Raw genomic sequence first — 20,343 nt, 5'->3', positions numbered from 1 at the left:
GAAGAGTCCAACATTCCCAAAAAGGATGCAAAGGTGCACAGAGTGGTCCAGGCTATTAACGGTTTGCTTAAACACTAGCAGAGAACATATAAATTCTTAACTCTTAGCAAAAAATATCAATTGAGATATAACATGTATGATACAATTTCATTTGTTAACATTTCATTCATTAACTGCACTGTACAGAAATTTGTCCATGCTAAATACAAGTCCTGGACCAGATACACAAAACAATTTAAATGCACTTTTTACATCCTATATGCACAAACATTTCTTAAGTTAAAACTATGCACACTACTTATGCATAGCATGTATATGGCTTACATATTCAATGACAGGAATTCCACCTTTTGGCATGCCCTTATCGCACGGCTTGGAGCTCGCACCGTTCCCAGCTCAGTTTCGATTGCTCCGCTGCCAGAAAAGAGACAGTCAACAGGTATGGATGCGTAAGGGTTCCTCAGTCTAGGGTGACTGTTTTCTGATTCCTTCAATCGGGACAAAGCGTGCCCTTGTTGAGGTTGAGCCTGATGCCTGTTGAGCTCCGGTTAGATCCCTGAAGCAGCAGATGAATAGCACATAAACCTCAATCACCCGTTGGCCCCTGCATTGAGGGGAGTGCCACCGCCCCCATGAGTCCGCTTCAGAGTGGACCATGGCTGATTGTAAAGACTTTTTGGTCAGTGAGGTAATAACCACAGGGTCCGAAAAGGAGAACCAGGAGCGCGGCGATCCGAGCCACCCAAGCGCCTACAATGCGAAGAGGAGCATGGAAGTTTCCTGGCAGTTTCCAGCAGAGGAAGATGAGGCTGGCTGCAGTGCGAGGGATGTCTGGGCAAGCCAGGAGAGGTCACGTGCAGCTCGAGGGAAGTGGAGATGAAAATGGAGTCTCTTTCTGGGCACAGTTCAGGCTGGAGGGCTCATTCTGAGGCTTCTTGAAGAGCTTGCAATGCTCCGTTTTTGTTGCCTCTCAGAGAAAGATGGTCTGGTGTTTTCTTTTAATGAAACAGTCTTAGCAAGGATTTTGCAAGATCCATGTTGTCACCTTTGCATTTGAGACAAACCGTGATATAAGGCCTCAGTGTCACCTTCCAGTTGGTCTGAGAGGCAACACAATATTTTGCTGAATCGATGCAATTTTCATGTATTCCTGTAGCTGTCTCTTCCACCCTACAAAACAAGCACCAGCTTCACGGTAGGACTGATACCATTACCGATGTCTTCTAAAATACTGTAGGACTGAGGACGTTTTAATCTTTAACACTGGATGCTATTTAAGTAATTTTAAAGAGATATTGTGAATACTGATTTGTTAAACACCAGTTGTCTCCACATGGCAGCCACCACAGCGGGGAAGAATCGTTATCCATGCAGGCTGGGCAGTGTAACTGTGCAACCTCCCTCTACAGTCTACATATTTTTATTTCCAGACATTTTACGGAAGCTAACAAGTAGGACTTTGATGTTGCATGCAGCATGGTTGCATGAACAAGTATCTATAACAACGTTTAATTTTGACTTTCCGTTTCCATTGGACGCCAGTAGCAGTGATACGTTACAGCAATCCCGGGCAGATGATAAATGTCATGTTTTCACACGTCTCATAGTTAACCGGAAATGTCTGGTGTCCGTGACGCAATAAAGCGAGGTTCAACTTTGGCTGAAAAAAGTATTTTGGCTAGTTTAAGAAAGCTGAATAGAAGAGGAAATAGCAACAACAAATACAACTGAAATTTTGCGATCTGTTAAGTGCCTTGAGTTACCAGCTCAGGGTTTTACATGTTACACTTTTGATCATTTTGTCCGATCACTCTCCACAGAAACAGGATGATCCAAGAACGAGTTGACAGACAACAGCCTCTAACAGCGCAGGGTAGGAACAGCTAGAGTTCTTTTCTCCTGCAACAGAGGTCAAATGAAGCTTCATAAGCAACAGGTTTTTAATACTATTACTTCCTGTATTTAATGCACATGAATTGAGCGTGTTTTATTGCTTGCGCATTTAGTCTAACATTAAGGATTCGGAGACATAAAAGCATTGTTTTCCCCTTCTTTATACTGAATGGCTTTTAAGGGGACATAGAAAGTGGGATGTACCATGTCCCCATGTAAAAATTTTGTAATAAAACCACAACTGGAACAGAACAAAGAGGATAATAATAGAAATAAGTGAGTCTTTATGGTCTAAAACTCTCCCCACTATAAGAAAGAAATTACAAAATTACCTGTCCTGCCTGAAATGTCAGAAGCTTTTATGAAATAGCAAATCTAGTTCTGCATCAGTGCTTCATTCTGCTCAGTGGCTTTTACTGTATCTTCTGACTTCTTGCAGTGTTTAGGCTCACCTGGAAGACAAACAGAAGTGACTGGGAACCTGAGTGAGGAAGTTAACCAAGAGAATCTGCGCAGCCCTGTACAGGAACTTTTTCCCCTTGACTTTTTTAAAGTTAAAATGAGGTTTCAGGCACTGCTTGCTTTAATTGCTTTCTCACCGGAGTAAGCATAGGATTGAACTAACTAATCATTATGGCTTATCCATAAGATAGAATGACAGCAATAGATCACATCATGAAACAAAACTACGATGACATTTACATAAGTAAGTGTTAATAAAGTGGGTTTGGTTTATTTTTCCTTCCAACTTACTGAAAATCAAAATTCACCCTCTGCAGCGAAGTGCTGTTTAATGTAGGCATTCAAACTGGGAGTAAGCCTCCCTCAGCTCATCTAATGAAAGATGCCGATGTCAAGTTGTAAGAACTCAATTCAACCAGATAGGAGCAATGACACTGAGTGACACAAGTAGCTTTCAAACTAAGTGATACAACATTAATTTCAAACCGCCAATCATAATATTAAGCTGCTGCTTAAACTATTCCCTCAGTAATTTTGAGTGAGTGCAGCTGAGGAAATTATAAACTAGAGATAGTAGGCACGGGGAGAACGTAGCAAACTTGACGTGTTATTTACTAGTTATAATATAGTTTTAACCAGTTGATTGAGTGATCCCTCCAGAGATTAATAATGCCGAACTGAAAATGTGAAAAAGGAAAAGCACAGAAGTCTCAAAAGTGGAAAAGACGAGCTGGGAGAAGGAGAAAAAATTGTAAAAATAAGAATACAGGCAGGGGAAGATTTTTGAAAGACGGAAAACAAAGGTACAAGCAGCTGAAAGGGAAAGCGGATGATGTGTGACCTGAAACGAAAACTGAAAGGCAGCAAGTTGAAGTTGAAGAAGAGGCTCATAGTTTAGAAAAGAGAAAGGGAACAGAGGAAAAGGGAGCTCATGACAATGAGGAAAGAAGAAAATTAATAGCTATGAATTTATCATGGCTTCACTGTAAACCAGTGAGGATTGCTACTGATTTTACCCTTGTTTCATTGCCATGAGCGGTGACAGAGTCGCTGCTGCTTACTCTGTAACGCGGCCGCCAGTGGATGGGCCATATTCCCCCAAGCAGCAGTCTTCCCTGTCCCCCTTATTTTACATAAATTTTGTGTGAGTAGAATATAGACAAGCAGCTCTCTAAAGGATTTTGAAGTCTCAAAATTGGACTAAGATGAATTAGAACAAGAACTTCACCAGATCTTTCAGTCTGTAGTTGTTTTTGCAGGGATTTAGAGAAACTTTTATTATTATCCATAAAAAAGAATTGGGGTGGGAAGGGGTATGAAAGTAAAATCTAATTGACCCAAATATTAAAGTTTTATACTTGACGTAGAGTGTTTAGCAGGGTTTTAGGAGTGGGATAGGAGCGGTTTGCGGAGGCCTTAAAACAAAAACTTTATTTTTCATGAAAAGTAAACATTGACTTCTAAAGCCGCACAGCGTGCACAAGGAACGCTAACGAACCAGGTACCACAGCAATCCGCGCCCGCTTTGCACGGACGCGAAGGGGTCCGCGCTCGGCTGAGCGGCACAGGGCCCCCGCGGCACCGAACGATCACTAGCGCTTGCGTGGCACGGGTGATTACTCGATGCCGCTTGCGGTACCGTGTATCAAACCGGCATGTTGTTGGTGTGGATCTGTCCACTGCTATTTAACCCGGTTATCCTCAAGAGGCTTTCACTTACTGACTGCCGATGACGGGGAACACTGTATATAACTCGATGTGACTGGGTAGTCCTCTACTGTCATACGGAGCAAAGTTACTGATAATCTGTTGTATCACGGATTTATTATCTCCTTTACATTTTGATGTTAAGGATTAATGTGGCTATCACCATGACTGAAAAGTTAAGTGTGCCAATTAGCGTTTATAAATCATTGAAACGTGGAGTTGTTTAATTAAACATAAGCAGTTTTTAAAATTAATGTTCTAATTAATAAATCACTCAGGAGAAAAGGAAAATCATCACTTAAAAAAAAATCACCTTATAATAGTTCCACTTAATCTTGTAACATTCAATTAAATGAAAGTGAGATGATGGAAAGGACAAAGGTATTGTGGAGAAAAATTGCATTCAGTCACAACTGAAGTTCTTGTAATAGCGGCCCTCCGGCTCTGCCTTCGCACTGACCAGGACGCAGGGCACAGCTACTCCTGTTAATAAAATGTGATAGTCTACAAGAACTACAGCTAGAGAGAGATGTGATACAAGGAGAAGAAAACAGTCCCTTTTTTCTTTTTTTTAATGGGGAAGCCCTTCATCACAGTACATCCAAACGTTCAGTGACAGTTCGCAGACAGATCATCTTCCAGTGCTCCCCGTCTCTGTTATAATTCAATCAGACTCAAATAGAAGAAAATAACTCAGAACCAAACTGAGTTTGCTGCTTTTCATAAAGACAGAACAATGATAGCTAACATAAGAAATTTCAATCTGAACAACCATGTCGTTTTTCGTTTTACTTTCTGTCTCATTGTCCCAGCCCCAGCGCCCGCAGGAGTTACTTCCCCGTCCCGGGAGTCAGCAAGCACTCCGGACACCGCTTTAGCCTTCTACCCTCCGTCCTCAGTACCGCAAGCACAGAGGTAGAAAAATCTATCATGGAGAAAGCTAATAATGTCCCGATAGATGTATAGTGCTGCTTAGAATAATGAAAGAACTCTAATTTGGGAACAAGGGAAAAAACGTAAGGCCGTATCTATGCTACCTTCTGTTTGCTTGAAGTGGCATTCCACTGAAACTACCTGGCATTCCACTGAAACTGTCTGACCTTGGCTGAAGGAGTCCCGTCTGGATCTGCTGGCCACCAACAGAGGTGCAAAAGTGAGAAGTGGGGGTGCTACCCATGCTATATATCCCTTCTGTGCCGAGTGCTACTGCATCACACACAACACGCTCACTCTTGACCATCTCAAATATCACTCCTACAGAGAAAAAGGAGGGGGGAGTGTGAGGAGAAAACAGAGACTGCTGTGCTATTTGTAGTTATGGGGCTCCTACACGCACTCCAGCAATGAAAACACTTGCAAAAACACTAATATTAAGCGTCTACATTCAGACAATAACGACAGTTTAAAGCAATTCCCTCCATTTAGAATGACATGAAATCATTTCACCACCGCGAAAGAGAAATGTGAAACATTTTAGCCTGAGTTTTCCCTTTGCTATTGAATATTGCAGAGTATTTCAATACTAAACGCCTGCATTGTCTTTTTTCAGTTAGCTTTAACGGTGAGGCACAAACAATCTCTGCAGAGGTACTTAAACCTGCTGCTGAAACCCAGTATTAATTCATTTTGTCTGCAAGAGCCAGGACCCGAGTCTCACCGTGTGTTTGTAGGAAGTCTGCTGCCCCGGCCCCTGTGCATTACAGTGATGTAAATCCCTGCACTATACTTGTTTCATTGGCAGGCACAGGAACAGCCCACCGTATATGTTATTATATCATCTATGACAGAGTTTAGAAATTAATACTGGGTCTTCCCTGAGATTTATTAGAAGCATCAAGTTCTGTGAAAGGGACATCGCTGACTTAAAAGATTATAGTATTTAGATAACATACAGTCAGACTTCTCACTAAATAGTAACATGGCTGATCTGTCCTTAGGACATAAAGTTTTAGGAATATGATGACACAGTCCCTCTGTAAATCATTTCAAAAGACCATAGATATTCAAAATATTTTTCTATGACAGATTTAAATTTTGGGAAAATAGGGAAAATGCAAGAATGAAATGTTATTAAATTTAAAGTATAAATCAAACTACTTAGTAACATAAAACCAGAATGTAATTGATACTGTGACTGACCAATAAACCCCTATAATAGAAGGCGGCTCAATGGAGATGGGCCCATCGAGCTCGGGAGACAATGCACGGGGTGACTGAGCAGAGCTGTTGCAAAGCAAGCGGACAATCTCAACACAAAGGGGAGCAGAGGGTGGCCTTTCTTTCAGATAAGCACCTATGCCAGTTGAGTGGATCCACTGACTATATCCCCATTGAGGGGATCAACCAGTGGTGCAGAAGTTTCTCCCTGAGTTCATTAGAGGGGTATGACTGTCTCCCTGAGTTAGCCAGGCCAGCATGGAGGAGAGTGAATACGTGTCTCAGCCCAACACAGAGTATAAAAACTAAACAACTAGTAAAAGAATTTTGAAGAGAGCAATGGGCTTGAGTTGGCTTCAACTCATCTATGCCTTACTGGTGACTGGGGACGCCCAGCGTCGTGATGGTGTGCATATTCAAGAGACAAGTAATGGGAATTGCATCGGCATTGTGATTGAGCAGCGTACTGCGACTGCTCTGTTTTGCTAAGCGTAACTTACATTGGTAGTGTGCTTTCAGTATATTTTGTATCACTCTGCTAAATAGGAAATCCCATGTAACATCAACTATCTTCAAACAGGTAAATTAGATATTAAATGTTACAACCTTCACACATGGAATATCTAAAAGAACCTGGTCAAAGAGTAGTGGACTCTGACATCAACAGAAACCAGGCAAAACATTAATCAAGCTCTCCATTTACCTGGGTATTTATCTATGCTGGAAAATGAACACAAATAATCACTGAGGGAGGTGGATGAGAGTAAATTCAACATACCACAGTGAGCAGAAGTTTCACATAAAATGACAACTAAATTCGCGTTCAAATATCAGATGCCTTTAAAAATACCACTTAACCAGTATCCTTATTCTATGCATAGTATCACTCTACTAAAAGATTTGTGATGGTGTACATCAGAAACCTAGCTTCACCTTGTGGTTTTCTGACTTGAGGGACTATGAATTACTTATGAGGGGATCCATGAAAGGTTCATGAGACTAAAAGAAATGCAAATTTACTTTCTGCAGGCTTAAGTTGGCTGACCAGGGACCTACATTTCCACTGGAAAAATTTTAAGGACTGACAGGTCTGCAAATAGGTGAAAAGTCACTATTGGGAACTCATAAATTCTCTGAATTTCCCACGACAACAGCATTTTCACAATATAATTTCCTGTGACAGTATAATTTCCCATGACAACAGCAAGAATTGATGACTACATTTGTTTGCAAACCATATCAGATGAGCGGTTTTCAAACTAATTTGAAGACCTGTTCAGAACAGAATTTTGTGTTTGATAATGGCGTGAGCAGTAGCCTCTACTTTTTACACACCTTCACCAGCAAGAAGAGGCACAGCTTGTAGTAAAGTAGGGTTTGGAGAAAAATCCTTTCAGTTCCATTTCATTTCCAAAGATCTATATACAGCAGTTTAATACTTTCAGGCACAGACGTTTAGTTTCAGTAGAGAAACCTACATTTCTATATCTAAACTTTCTGTGGCAATCAGCAGCAACTGAGGTGTGTGCCGCAAAACCTACAACGGCTCAGATGTAAGTTGGGGACTCCCAGCACAGGAGTATAGGCTCATCACTCAACCTCAGGAGTTGCCTTAAAATAATTTGCTGCTTCTCTTACTGTGTGATTAATCACTTGATGCAGTTATTTTTCCTGCTATACCTCCCCTTTTTCCATGACTTGTTATTAGTCCACGGTTTAAGTACTACCGCCCCTTTAGTGATGCAAGAGCTGTGTGATGTCCTCGTATGAGCTCTGACTTCTAGTTCAGGACCTTACCAATACTATATTTCCACAAAATAATTAAATCAATCTCTTTTTTCTATTTCATGATGTATCTGAACTCTTTTTTACTATTGCCATCTCTAGTGAAATAATATCCTTGGATTAGTGGAATCCATGTTATTAAAAAGTTTTAACTATCTTTAAGAAAAAAATAGCTTCCAGATCATGTTTGCCTTTGGAAACACACATTACAAACTCATCCACTTCTTACCCTTTTCATAAATTTTGCAGTTTGAAGTGTTAAAATACAAGGCACTCTGTAGAAAATTCCCTGCCTTAGAAAATGAATGAGATTAGCTTTCTCTAAAATAAGAAATCTCTTTTCTCATAGGAAAGGTGGAATGTAAAGATTGACAAGGCAACAGAGTGCACTAACTGCATGCTGAGTTATATCTGATCTCTCAAACAGCATTTTTGTTGGTCAGCCATCTAAAGACCCCCAAGGAGAGCTACACCACAACTGCCTTCTGCATAGTTTGAAAGATAAATCCCTACTGGGTTCCTCATCCAGGAGATGGGAAAATTTTCTAAGGCACTCGAATTTCAAGCTGGGCTTTAATACAAAAATTGGCGCAAAAAATACATGTCAAAAGACAAAAATGTCAATTATTAGACAACTTCAAATGATGTGAAATGAATTTTAGTGTAAATATTTTGACTTAGGACCCTAAATTAACCATCTGTTATTTCTGATGGAAAAAACCTGTCAGCAATAAAAGCATGAAATGCTGGAATGCGGAACTCTAGAATAAGTGGGAGTTCTCCATAAAAAGCATTTTTGAGAAATATGCCAACTCCTATACTTATGCCTAAGCTAAGCCTTATAAGCACTTCAATGTTGCTGCTCAGACAATGCCATACTTTTGGCACAATATTGCAAGGCTCACTGTCATAAAAGCACTGATGAGTTTAGCATTTTAATTAGAAGTGAGGAAAAGAAGTGTCATTACATACCTTGATTATTCTCATTAACCTAATACCTCAAAGCTTATTCTAACAATAAGCAAATTCAGAAAATAAAATTGAAATGCACAGTCACTTTCTCTTACTTTGGTAACATCTACTCCTATTGCTTGGGCATCTTGCCCTTGATACTGTCTTACAATCACCAGACACTAAATCATAGTCAGCTTGTGATAAAATGCTTACATTCTAAAAAAATATTCTGACATTATAGGGATTTTCTGGCTGCTCTGCTTGTCCTGCAAACTACAGTCAGAAGACTGATCTCTCTGACTATGAGAATGACGCAGTCTCATGCCTACTACAGTTAGCAAATTCCTTCTACTTCAAGTTAACTCTAAAATTCACATTACATTTAGTACAAAGGATGTGGTTTACAAAATAATAATCATATTAGCTGCCTAAACTAAGGGGAGTGCATTTTAATAGCATGAGAATAATTACCTATTCAAAGATAAAATGTTAGCTAGTTCTGTTTTGAAAGTCTACCTCATTTGCTGGTAACAAACTGCTATTTAATTGCAAATTTGCATCTTTAAATTACTTTAAAATCATTCTTCCAGATCAACTAAAGGTCTTGGTATTTTATGTAAAAAATTTTCTACTAAATACCAAACAGCTAATATCAAGAAGACTATATTTGTTTATATCAAAGAGCTTTTATTTGATGGTTTTGGGACACTACTGTTCCTACACATGCCTGAAGAAACTGTCTTACGCTGGTGGTTTGTAGAACACCTTATTTCGGTATTTTACATTACTGTCGATGTTTGACAGGGAGATACCAGAAACTTGCTGCAGCTTCACCCTGGATAGCTTCATTAGATTGACTGGTGCTCTGTGATGAAGTATTACCATTCAGTGGGTCTGTATTCTGTGTTTCTTGCTGGGCATCGGTGTGATCTTTCTGGTTCGGATCAGAGTTAGTGCATTTTTCTGAGTTGGATTCATCACTCAGGGGAAAGTCGAAAGAGACTACTTGTAGGACGATGGATCTGGGAGGACAGGTTGTACCATCGCTTCCCTGACTACTCTCATTTTGTATCCTTGTTGTCTCTTCCTGCAACTGTGCATCTGTGGAATTTCTGCTTTGGTCTTTTTCCTGTTCACCAACATTTTTCACAAGTTCTTCTATAAGAGGGAACAAAATATGTGAATTAGATAAGAAGGGTATGCCACCGTTGCTTGATTTCAGAGTAGTGACTAATAGAGCTGCACATGGGAACACTGTGAACATTGACTTCTTTTTTTTTAATGTGGGTCATATTCTGCTTCTGATTAAGTATTGCAACTGAACCATAGTGGTCCACTTTCTGGTTTGATCTTTAATTTGTACCTCTTATTTTTTTGGCCATAGTACAGAGCAAGGAGCATCATCAGACACACCGTAAGCTGAAGGATGGGAGCAGGAGGACCCCATGCTGCAGGCACATCCCCCAGCAGTGGTGTTTACCACCACAGGACTAGGAGAAGCAGAGCTCATCAGTTCTGCCACAGAGAAAGGGCACGGAGGGGAGCATCTTGCTGGGGATGGGGAAGGCATCAGAACTGAAAGGAAGCCCTGGAGAACGCTGGCCTATCAGTTGGGAAATGTCCAAAATGTCAGCTAATACAGAGCTTCAGCCGGAACAAGTTACAGCGGGTTACATGCATGCAAGCCAGTACTGCTGCCGTTATGGCTAAAGGGACAAACAGGGTGGAAAAAAAGCCAGTACTGCTGCCGTTATGGCTAGTGGCACATACAGGATGGGAAGGAAGAAATATGGGGAAAGTTGTGCTTCAGGAGACAGCAGCTACAGGAGAAAATAATGTTTGTGGGAGGGTCTATTCCTTGCTCTATTGCAGAGACTTGGAGAACAGTACAAATGAAATGGACCAGAGTAAAATGAGACAGAGCAGAGAGGTACAGAGAGGTGGTACCAGGAGGAACTAGAAGATGAGGAAAACAGAATCGAAAACTTGTGATGGAGCATGAAAAGTCTGATAAAAAGTAACTGTACCATCTTCATGGAGGGTCTATTTCTCATGCTATTAGAATCTATGTTTCATAAATTCAGATTTTAGAATCTGTATACTTCTATAGAAGATACAAAACACTATAAATTTAAAAAGTGAAAGCATTGCATTTTCAGCAACACCTCCACAAAATAGCTGCGTGTTATTGCATAAAATTTCCAACTTGGCTGAGCACACTGTGTTAAGGATGGAAACTAAGCACTGAGATATCTATTGAGATCAGCTGGCAGCTCCCAGAAACTCTTGGTTGTTAGTGAACAGTCCAAATCCAGACCAAAAGTGATTGCATATGACAACTGAAAGAGAGCCCAGTCTATAATCACATTTCTACCACAGTCAGCATTTAGCGTCTTCATCACCTCACTTTTCTGAGTCCAAAGACAGTTCCCCCTGAAGCACAATTCGGCCTGTGAAATGGGATGGAAAGGAACACCTCCAAACTTGAACTGATGGGCAGAAGCATGGAATAGTTAAATAATTTCCTTCTTTTGTCAGTTCTTATACTTCCTGTCATACTTGTATGAAAAATACTGTGGCATTTTAATATCGGTGGAGTTAAAACTATTGCTAAACATTAGTCTTTTTATGCTGATAATCATATCTGTGATTACCATTACCATGGTGATAAAATTTCAAAGTCACTCTCAGTTAAATAAGCTTGAAGAAAAGTATCTTGTCCACTTGGGAGGAGTTTATTCAGGGCAACTAGGAGGAGTGGCTACTCGTTGTGACTGGGAAGCCTCAAGTACAAAATCCTCTATGATGATATCACAACTTTCATTAGGACCCCCATTCCTTTTTCTCGGTATTAAGTCTCTCATCTGCTGAATGTCTTGAGTCTATGTTCTGAGTTGCTTTGCTCCGCTCAGCTTCAATCCCTATGAAATACACTGCCAAAAAGATGAAAAATACTGGATTTTTATGGTACATCAGTGGAACATGCTACATATCCATTCAGATAAAGGCAGACAGAAGTGTGTTGTGCAGTGCAGTGAACTCCGGCCATGTGCGACTGTTGATACTAGTTTTGCGCTCTCTGTTTTAACTTGGTAAAAGTGCCTGGAGCCAGGCCTGTTTACATATTTTCAACTGTTTGGCATTGTTTTCTTTACAAGAACCAAAGTGTTATTCAGCAAAATTTGTGTGAGTTCATTTGTAAAACAAATGGCTTCTCCTAACTGGTCTGTTAGGGGTGACTCAATCTTATCCCTTTCCTTCTGTACTTCTGCGCTGTTTCTGAACTCCTGCCTTAAATCACCGTCCTTCCTAAGAAGCAACAATAGCATTTGATACATAAACACATAGAAGTGCTGTCTTTCTTCCCTTGTGTTTAGGCTGGGCTGTTGGCAAAATAATTGTAATGCATTGTTTTGTTTGGAAAACTGTCAGGAGTCATAAGGCAATAGCCAAATTTCAGAATAGTTGAAAAATTCTGGTAATTAGTAATTTTGCATCTATAGAAAATGTGTTAACTAGTGAAGATGACTTCTTTCCTCTCCTTTCACCAGATAGTACTCTTCTTTCATTAAGTCACTTTTGGGGGAGGGGGGCTTAATAAGTGAGTTCTTTAAGCTCTTTTTCTACTATTATTTGCTGGAGTGAATGGGGGCACTGAATTCCTGTCAGCCCAACGGAGGACTAAACTGTCCACAAAACACTAAAACTGTAACGTGGCTCAGTCTCTAAGCACAGTGCCATAGGACTGGGCTCTCCAAAGCATCTCTGCTCTGCTGCTGCAGAAGCTCTGGTGAGTCTGCATTATCAACTACAGCACTGGTTTCTACCAGTTCAGCTACATTACTGCCTGTGTATGCAGCAACACTTCCAGGACATGGTCTCCTAAGTGGTGAGGAAGCTTTTCTACATTTTGGTACTTTCTCTTCTGAATACATCCATACAACTTTCTTTTCCTGGCCTTTCTGTAATAAGAAACAGAGCATTCAACTACTATCATCTGCACAGTACAAGGCTTATAAGATACCTTTCTGTCTCCAGCAACTGACTGACTTAAGAGTGGAGAGGAAAAGCCACGTGTAAGCAGAACATCTTGAATCAGCTAACGGCAGTGACTGCCACAGTGCTAAACCCCAGTAAAGCAAATGTCTGCTGAATCATATTGCTAGTTTCATTGGCTGTGTTGAAAATAAGCTACAATAACTTACCCTTACAGAAAGATATAATGACATTGAAGTATTAAGAATTAGCAAACTACAGAATTAGAGAGGAAAGCTGTTCGTCTTCACTGAGAATTAAATTATTTGACAAATCTGTAATGAAGAATGCTGCTGGATGTTATGGATTCTCTGTGTATACTACCACAAACTTTGAGTTCTAGGCTTGTCTGCCTTCTTTTTTACTGGAAAAGAAAATTTCACAAAGCAGTGACAAAAGAGCAAAACTGGGACAACATGGGAAGGAACACCTTTCTAAAAGAACTGTTCTCACATCAGCTATTTTAAAAAGAAGTAGAAGAGACCAGCAATAAGCATCAAAACTTTGCAGAAAACAAGAGGACTGATCCTGGTGCCTCTGAAATTCCCAAGTAAGTTTAAAGACATGTCCAAGAGTTCCCAAACAACTGTGATTTTTCCCAACTACCCTGCCACTTTCAAACCCAAGAGTACATTGCAGTAACCCACAGAGTTATTTAGACGCTGATTCCCTCCACTTTCAAGTCCTCACACAAATTTCATCACAGATGTAAGAGTATATAAAACCACTACAAACCACGTAATCCAGTGGCACTTGATGTCACGGCATTATGTCATATAGAGAACATAACAAAGGCTTAATTAGCTATCAAAACTTTTTACTAAAAGATTTGGTTAAAAATAATCTCTGAGTTTATGGTTTTCTAGGGTGGCTACCTCCTCCTTTTAGTTCTCTTTTGCTGTTTGGCTGTAAACACTGGGGCTTGAATGATGGGACTTTTGGGACTGGGGAAGGGAGGGACATGATGCTCTGAGCCTACCGGAGGGAAAAGGTGTTTAAAGTCATGTAGTTTGTCACGTGTAAAGGTAGGCTGGCTCTCTGGTGTATACTCCAAGGGGGTATATAACAGGTTCTATTATCGGGTTCAGTTATCATTCCTTAGTCTGTGATTTACCAGGTACTGCCAATACAAAACGTTTTTTGCTTCTCTTAGCTCAACCTCTTCATTGCGTTTCCTTAGACCACGATGAACAATTCTCCTTTTCCCACTGTTCTTAACACTTTTCTGGATTAGCCCTAAAACTGCTTATAAGCTAAACATTTTAGCACTGCAATTAAAATCACTGTCACTGTCCCAGTCCTAGATGGGACTCCTTTAGCCCCGTGAATTTATTTTTCTCCAACGGCTTACAACAGTCCATCAGGACAGATTTCATGTGCCAAACCATCAGTCGGTTTCTGTGACTGTCACATGTGTCCTCCCACTGCCTGCCCTTCCTAGCGGTTGCTAAATCACATTAACATGCTATCAGATCATCACTCTCAGATTTTCGCATTTCAGCAGCTGTTACTCTCCTTATTAGTGAGTCCACAGAGAAAATCTTTCACACAAAACGGAACCGAGCCCTGTGCTTATTGTGACTGGAAGTATGCAGGACTGAAAGTGCCTGAGGGGGGCCTGCAGGTACCATGAAGAGGTCTTTCAGAAGAGACATTTGTTATTCAAAGTTGCTGCCCACAAAAAAAAAGCCAAACACCTGATCTCTACACCAAAGATGCAGTAGTTGTAATTTTTTCACGTTTTTACTATCAAAATTAAGCACAGGAGAGTACAAAAGCCTCATTCAGCCTCACATATTTTTCATCCTGTCCCGATGCGGTCAGTCATCCCAGACATACACCTTTGAGCCGTGCAGCACAGCGCACTGCCAAAAGGTCTTGAGGACAAGTTTTGTTGCTGATCACTTTCCATGCAAATAATGCAACCTTTACTCAGGTCCTGTAACAGTTAATTCTTCAGAAGAGTTACATAAGCATAAAATGGGAACAACAAGTAACACTGCTGTTGTATTATCCCGGCGATGAATAACGTTGGCATGCTGCAGTGATGGGCCCGTTGGACTGGCGGCTGGACCCTTGGTTCCGTACGCTGCATTCCTTCATGTTACTGGTACAACCTGAGGTGAGTGTCCTAAGCTGTCTGTGCATCTTTTTGCTCAAATGTAAAGTGAAAATAATGATACTTATTTATCTCTTTAACTTTATTTACACTGATGTCTACCAAACAGATGGTAAACAGGATTACTAGTCCATACCTGTTTACTCTGTTAAGAGTACCCGAGCTTGCCAACCACTGACAACTTGATTAGTAAATCTTTAGAACATTTTCATAGAACAAAATAAGCACGAAGGAATAAACATTGTAGGCATAAGAAATAAACATTGTATTTTTTAAAATATTGCATTACAATTTCTTTGTGTTCTAAGAACTGCATCATGAAGGATTTTACATGATATTTAAATATTTCCAAGAAGTTGTGTGTTTCTTACAGCTTTCTCAGTAGGTCAATAACTTCCAGACCTTAAAATCCATTTAGCAAACATCTTCGCTAATGAAACAACCTCTGAGACTCATCTGAGCATCTTTACTGTCTATTTGCTACAACTACCACAATTGCAAATAGCAGCAGCCATCACTGCTATGTGTTGAAAAAAGCACAGGATGGAATGGTCTCTCTATCACTGTGTTGAGCTGCACAAAGACAGATTATCCGGTGATTAGGGGTTTGGAATATTAATTAAACATCAAGGCTTTCAAATTAGAATCCCAGATGTTTGATCATTATGGTAATTCCCTGTTAACAGCATTCCCTGAAAGGCCTGAGAAACATTCCTCTAATTCTCCAGTGGTGAAAGGTTGAGGACCCTTAGGCTATCGAGCACTGAGCTCCTCTGCATCAATTATAAAAGACCTGGTCTTTGTAGCAAAATGGAGCCATCTCATTTAGTGAGCCTTCTGTTAAGGAAGCTCTCAAACCGCTGCCTAGGTAAATGAACACTTTCCTTACTGTCCTTTCCAAAACAAAGCACACTGTCCCTTGCACAAGCTGCTTGCTCTGAATCAAGTCTCAGCAGCAACTACCTTTTCAGGGAGGGGTAGCACCAGCCGCTGGGCCTGCTACATCTCCAGGAAAGCTGCCCCGTCAACAGCACTGTCAGAGTCTCTTGGTCTCCTGCTCTGGCCTGTCTAGGCATAGGAATCAGACCATCTTCCTCAGCTCTCACTCACCTCTGGCTGAACTGCTTTCCCAACCAGTGCCACCCGTGTAGCCTTATCCTGAAAAAGTGAGAAGCTGGAACAAGTTCAAGTCATGCTCAGGGAAGTATATGAATTGTCGTTGCTTTCCTTGCTGTACCACTTGTGCATCCATATTACTGCATTTTAGAGACACAACTTCTCCTAAGTCTGTGCTGTATTACTACATTTTATAGAGACAACTCCTGAGCCTATGAACTAATCTGGGAACAATGTCTAGTGTTTGCAGAGCCCACTGACAAGAATGCAGATGGTTCTTTCAACAGCACAAGTACTGTTTGTCATAGGCAGCTCAGGAAGTGTGTTTGGAGAGCTAAGCTAACAGCCAGCCTGCTTACTACCATGGCATACTGCCCTCATACAAGTGACCTCCTCAGTGCCCTCAGTTCGTTGCAGTTTGTCACAAATCATCTAGCTAGGAATAATGATAGCAGTAACAACACTCCTTTCACCTGGCAGTGATTTACCCCTGGTATTTCTTACCTTGGAACATGCTCCTACTAACATATGAATAAAACACAACTTCATACATATGCCCAGAGCAACCTAAAGACTTTTCATCAAGCAATAGTCAGAGAAGGTAATTTTTTTCCATCCTGTCTGGATCTGTTATCTGAGGTTCAAGGTCTCATGCTATTCACTTACAAGCTTAGTCAAAGTTGAATGCAATCTGAAAGGAATTTCAAGTGGAAAGGGGATGTATTTCAACAGTTTTCATTCTTTAGTACATGTTATTTTTGCACAGTCTAATTAAGGATTTTCAGCCTTTGCAGGGTGCAGCTTCAGTGCAGATACACTGCTATCTGGACCAGTTGGGGAAGATTCCCTCTCCCATTATGTGACAAGGAATGTATGAGCTACCTCAGATAGTCCTCTATTGAAGGCTATGCTCACTTAGTGAAAACCTCTTTTCCAGCAGCCCTTAGTGCCCACATATGGATTAAAAGCCCACAGATTGCTTTCAAAAAATGAATGGAAAATATCTTAACTTTCACAAAATCTATACAATCCCCCACCCAGCTTTTATTAAAAAACTTACTATCCGTGTACTAACAAAATATAAATCTGTACTCAAAAGTGTTTGGACTATTCACAAGGTTCCTCTAGATTCTAATCAGGCACCCTGAAGGTCTCCATGCAATGATCCAGCCAACTGCAGATGTTGCCGCAAGTCGTGTCCTTGTGGGCACAGTTTTCTATAAATCTCTTCCTTGCTCTCACAGAGGTTTTGCAAAACAGATTCAACCACAATCACACAGAGCAGATATTTTTCATAAAGCTCTGGCCTCAACACCTGCTATTTCCACTTATCTATCAGTTTTCCTAACGTACATTCTACTGTAATTCCATAACTCTGTTCAGGAAATACTTAGACATGCTTCCTTAGTCAAGGTGATGGAAGAAAAGAAGAGCATCCTAGAATATGGACAACTACAATCTCAACAAAGTCCATGGAGTCTTGAACATTAACAGCTCTGTTTTCCACAGTAGAAAGCATGCCCGGAGTTTCCTAGATCTTGCTGGGCCTCACATTAATACCGACTGTATAGAGAAACAATTCTTACATCTGTTGCTGTGAGAAGTTTTGTGTTTTCAACAGCTGTCGACAGCCCAGTAAAACTGGGCTAAATCTATCAGTAATTTATAGACCACTACAAAGCACTGGAAATGAAGGGGAAATTATCTTTTTGATAGCACTGCACACCTCCAAAACAATATGTAACAAAATCAAACTGGTTATTTAGATGTAACTGGAAACGGCTAACTTCCAGACAGCAAGTTCTCCATTCTTCCATATTGCATGATTGATTTCTGCAGGCTGTAGCTAAGCGGTCTTGGGCACTCTGATGGTCTGCTATTACTACTGATCATCGCAAATTAGCAGCTTTGTCCTTTTGACCAGTCAGTATTATTTGGACACTACCAAAAGAGGCAATTAATCATATGAAGCTGCTCATGAAAAAGAGACAATATTAGTTAAATCTCTTCCTCAGCTGCCCCTTCTACCTAACTCTCAAGCCATTGTCACATTAGATTATGGAAGCTTGTTCTTAATATTCTCCTAATGAGAATATTCATTCACAATTTAGCACTAAATGAGATTTTAGCACTGCTCAGCAGTGTTTTTCTGTCTTGTCTGACACCCCTTTGAGAAAAAAGGTGCTGCTTTGGATGATGGGATGAAAGACAAGGCTGTCACAGGATGCCAGGATACCTGCAGTCAGTATCAGTTCATGTACAGTGAGACTAGTCTCAGCAGTGAAACGCTATACTGAAATATTACCGGTGCTTACTCAGAAACAACACAGACTGTGGACAAAATATTCCCAAATGCCTTTCACTTAACCTATGTCAAAGTTATAAACTGTGTTCAACAATTATCACAAATCATTTCACTCAGCTAACTGTAACCCCAGACAATTTTCAGGTATGGCTTCTGAACTAAGATGCTTGCTGAAGGTTTGGCATTATTAACTATCAACCGGCAAATGAAGAGTCACTTTTTGCCTTGTTTGGGTCTAATACATACTGTGATTGCCCAAATCTTTAGATCCATTGAGTCATTTAAATAATTGCCTACAGCATAGTCCCAAGAAGCCTGCAATACTGAATTTTGCTCCATACAGTGGGGAACAAATAGCATTTCTAATAGCAAAGTACAACTTCTATGTTTCTTGACAAATGTGGCAGCACATACTACTTTGAATTGTTGATTTTGGCATTTAAAGCAAATGTCAGTATCAGTTATGATTAAATGTGCAAGAATGCACATTTCTAAACCAGACTTCTAAAGATAAACTGAGCAGCACAGAGCCTTATTGTACAGGCTGTAAGATTTCCTCTCATCCCCTGACCACCTACATCTCTTTATACCTCCTGGAAGAGCAAAACAGGACCATCTAAACAAACATTAAGACATAAAATACATGAATACAAGACAACTATGTATTTTTATAGGTTGAAGGAAATTAAAAAATGAGGGGAGATCTTAGAGAGTAACCTATAAAAGCATTCCACCTTAATATATCATACCTTCTACTGCTAATTCTTTCCACCTTTCTTTGTTTGCTTGAATGATCTTCATCAAGTTGTCCTTAAAGCTTGTTAGGTCTACAGTTGCTAGAGAATTTTCTGTGTGAGTCCCACCATCACTTGTACTTTTAAAATTGAGTCGTCTTTGTGCTTCAGCATTGCTTACTGCTCCCAAACTATTTTGGCTGCTGAAGGGAAAAAACCCTAAATTATGAACACAGCCAGGCAATTTTAACAATTCACAGTTAACTTGAATCAAATTACTTAGGATATACATGCAATCACTAACTCAAAATAATAGTTTTCACCAAAGAGTGCCTAACATACAAGACATTTTTTCAACTCATGAAGCTGTAACCTGGGACCAATTCTTACCGTCCTTTTTCCAGGGAATTCTTAAAAAAAATGTGACAGTTGAGAATATATTACTTGTAGGTTGGTTCTTGAAAGCCATTATGTAGCCATTTTTGAGCAGCTTCTTAGCTGTGTTTTTGAACGGTGAATGGTATCTTTGGGGTCACAGGAAAGACATCTGATTGTTATTTGTTGACCCATTTAAAAAAAGCAAGACATGAAAGTGTATGACAGATACAGAAAGTTTAGCTTCACCTGAAAATTCTCTTCATGGTACACACCTTCAAGTGTAGTCAAAGCAGGATTCAGTACAGTGGCTTTAAAATCTAATTAAGACTTACACAGCTACCTTACATGTAAGGTAAGGTAGAAGTCAAATTGAATATTCATATGTGAATATGCAGACACATGTAAAGGTGGGGAAAAAAAAGAACAAACTCTCTTTTTTTCCTAGGATTAAAAAAGCAGACCTATTTCTGGCCTTGTACACATAATCATGTCATACCAGGTTTTGTTTACTCAATTAAGCTGCATAGTTTATCTCATTGGTACCAGAGACAGATGTTAATATGCACACAAATGGATTTCCATCAATCAGAAAATACAGTTGCAGTGAACATATCAGTGAGAACCACACAAGAAGAGTTAACTGTAATATCTGTGTCCTCCAGAATAGATAGAATTGAAAGAACAGGCTGCAATTCTAA

General features: G+C 40.1%; 1 protein-coding gene across 1 annotated transcript in view; it reads right to left on the bottom strand.

Annotated features, from left to right (window-relative positions):
• Nucleotides 1-2,268: 2,268 nt before the first annotated feature.
• PDE1A (phosphodiesterase 1A, calmodulin-dependent) overlaps nt 2,269-20,343 on the bottom strand; it is a 149,802-nt gene continuing 131,727 nt past the window's right edge. Inside the window, exons 13-14 of the mRNA XM_010291165.1 lie at nt 19,283-19,467; nt 2,269-2,345 (exon numbers count right to left, since the gene is read on the bottom strand). Of these exons, the coding sequence (XP_010289467.1) occupies nt 2,269-2,345; nt 19,283-19,467 (262 nt within the window). The remainder of the gene's footprint in view (nt 2,346-19,282; nt 19,468-20,343) is intronic.

This window comes from Phaethon lepturus, unplaced genomic scaffold (assembly GCF_000687285.1).
Source record: "Phaethon lepturus isolate BGI_N335 unplaced genomic scaffold, ASM68728v1 scaffold3057, whole genome shotgun sequence".
NCBI lineage: Eukaryota > Metazoa > Chordata > Aves > Phaethontiformes > Phaethontidae > Phaethon > Phaethon lepturus.
Note: the sequence above shows the minus strand (reverse complement) of the source record. Positions and strands in the feature narration are given on the sequence as shown.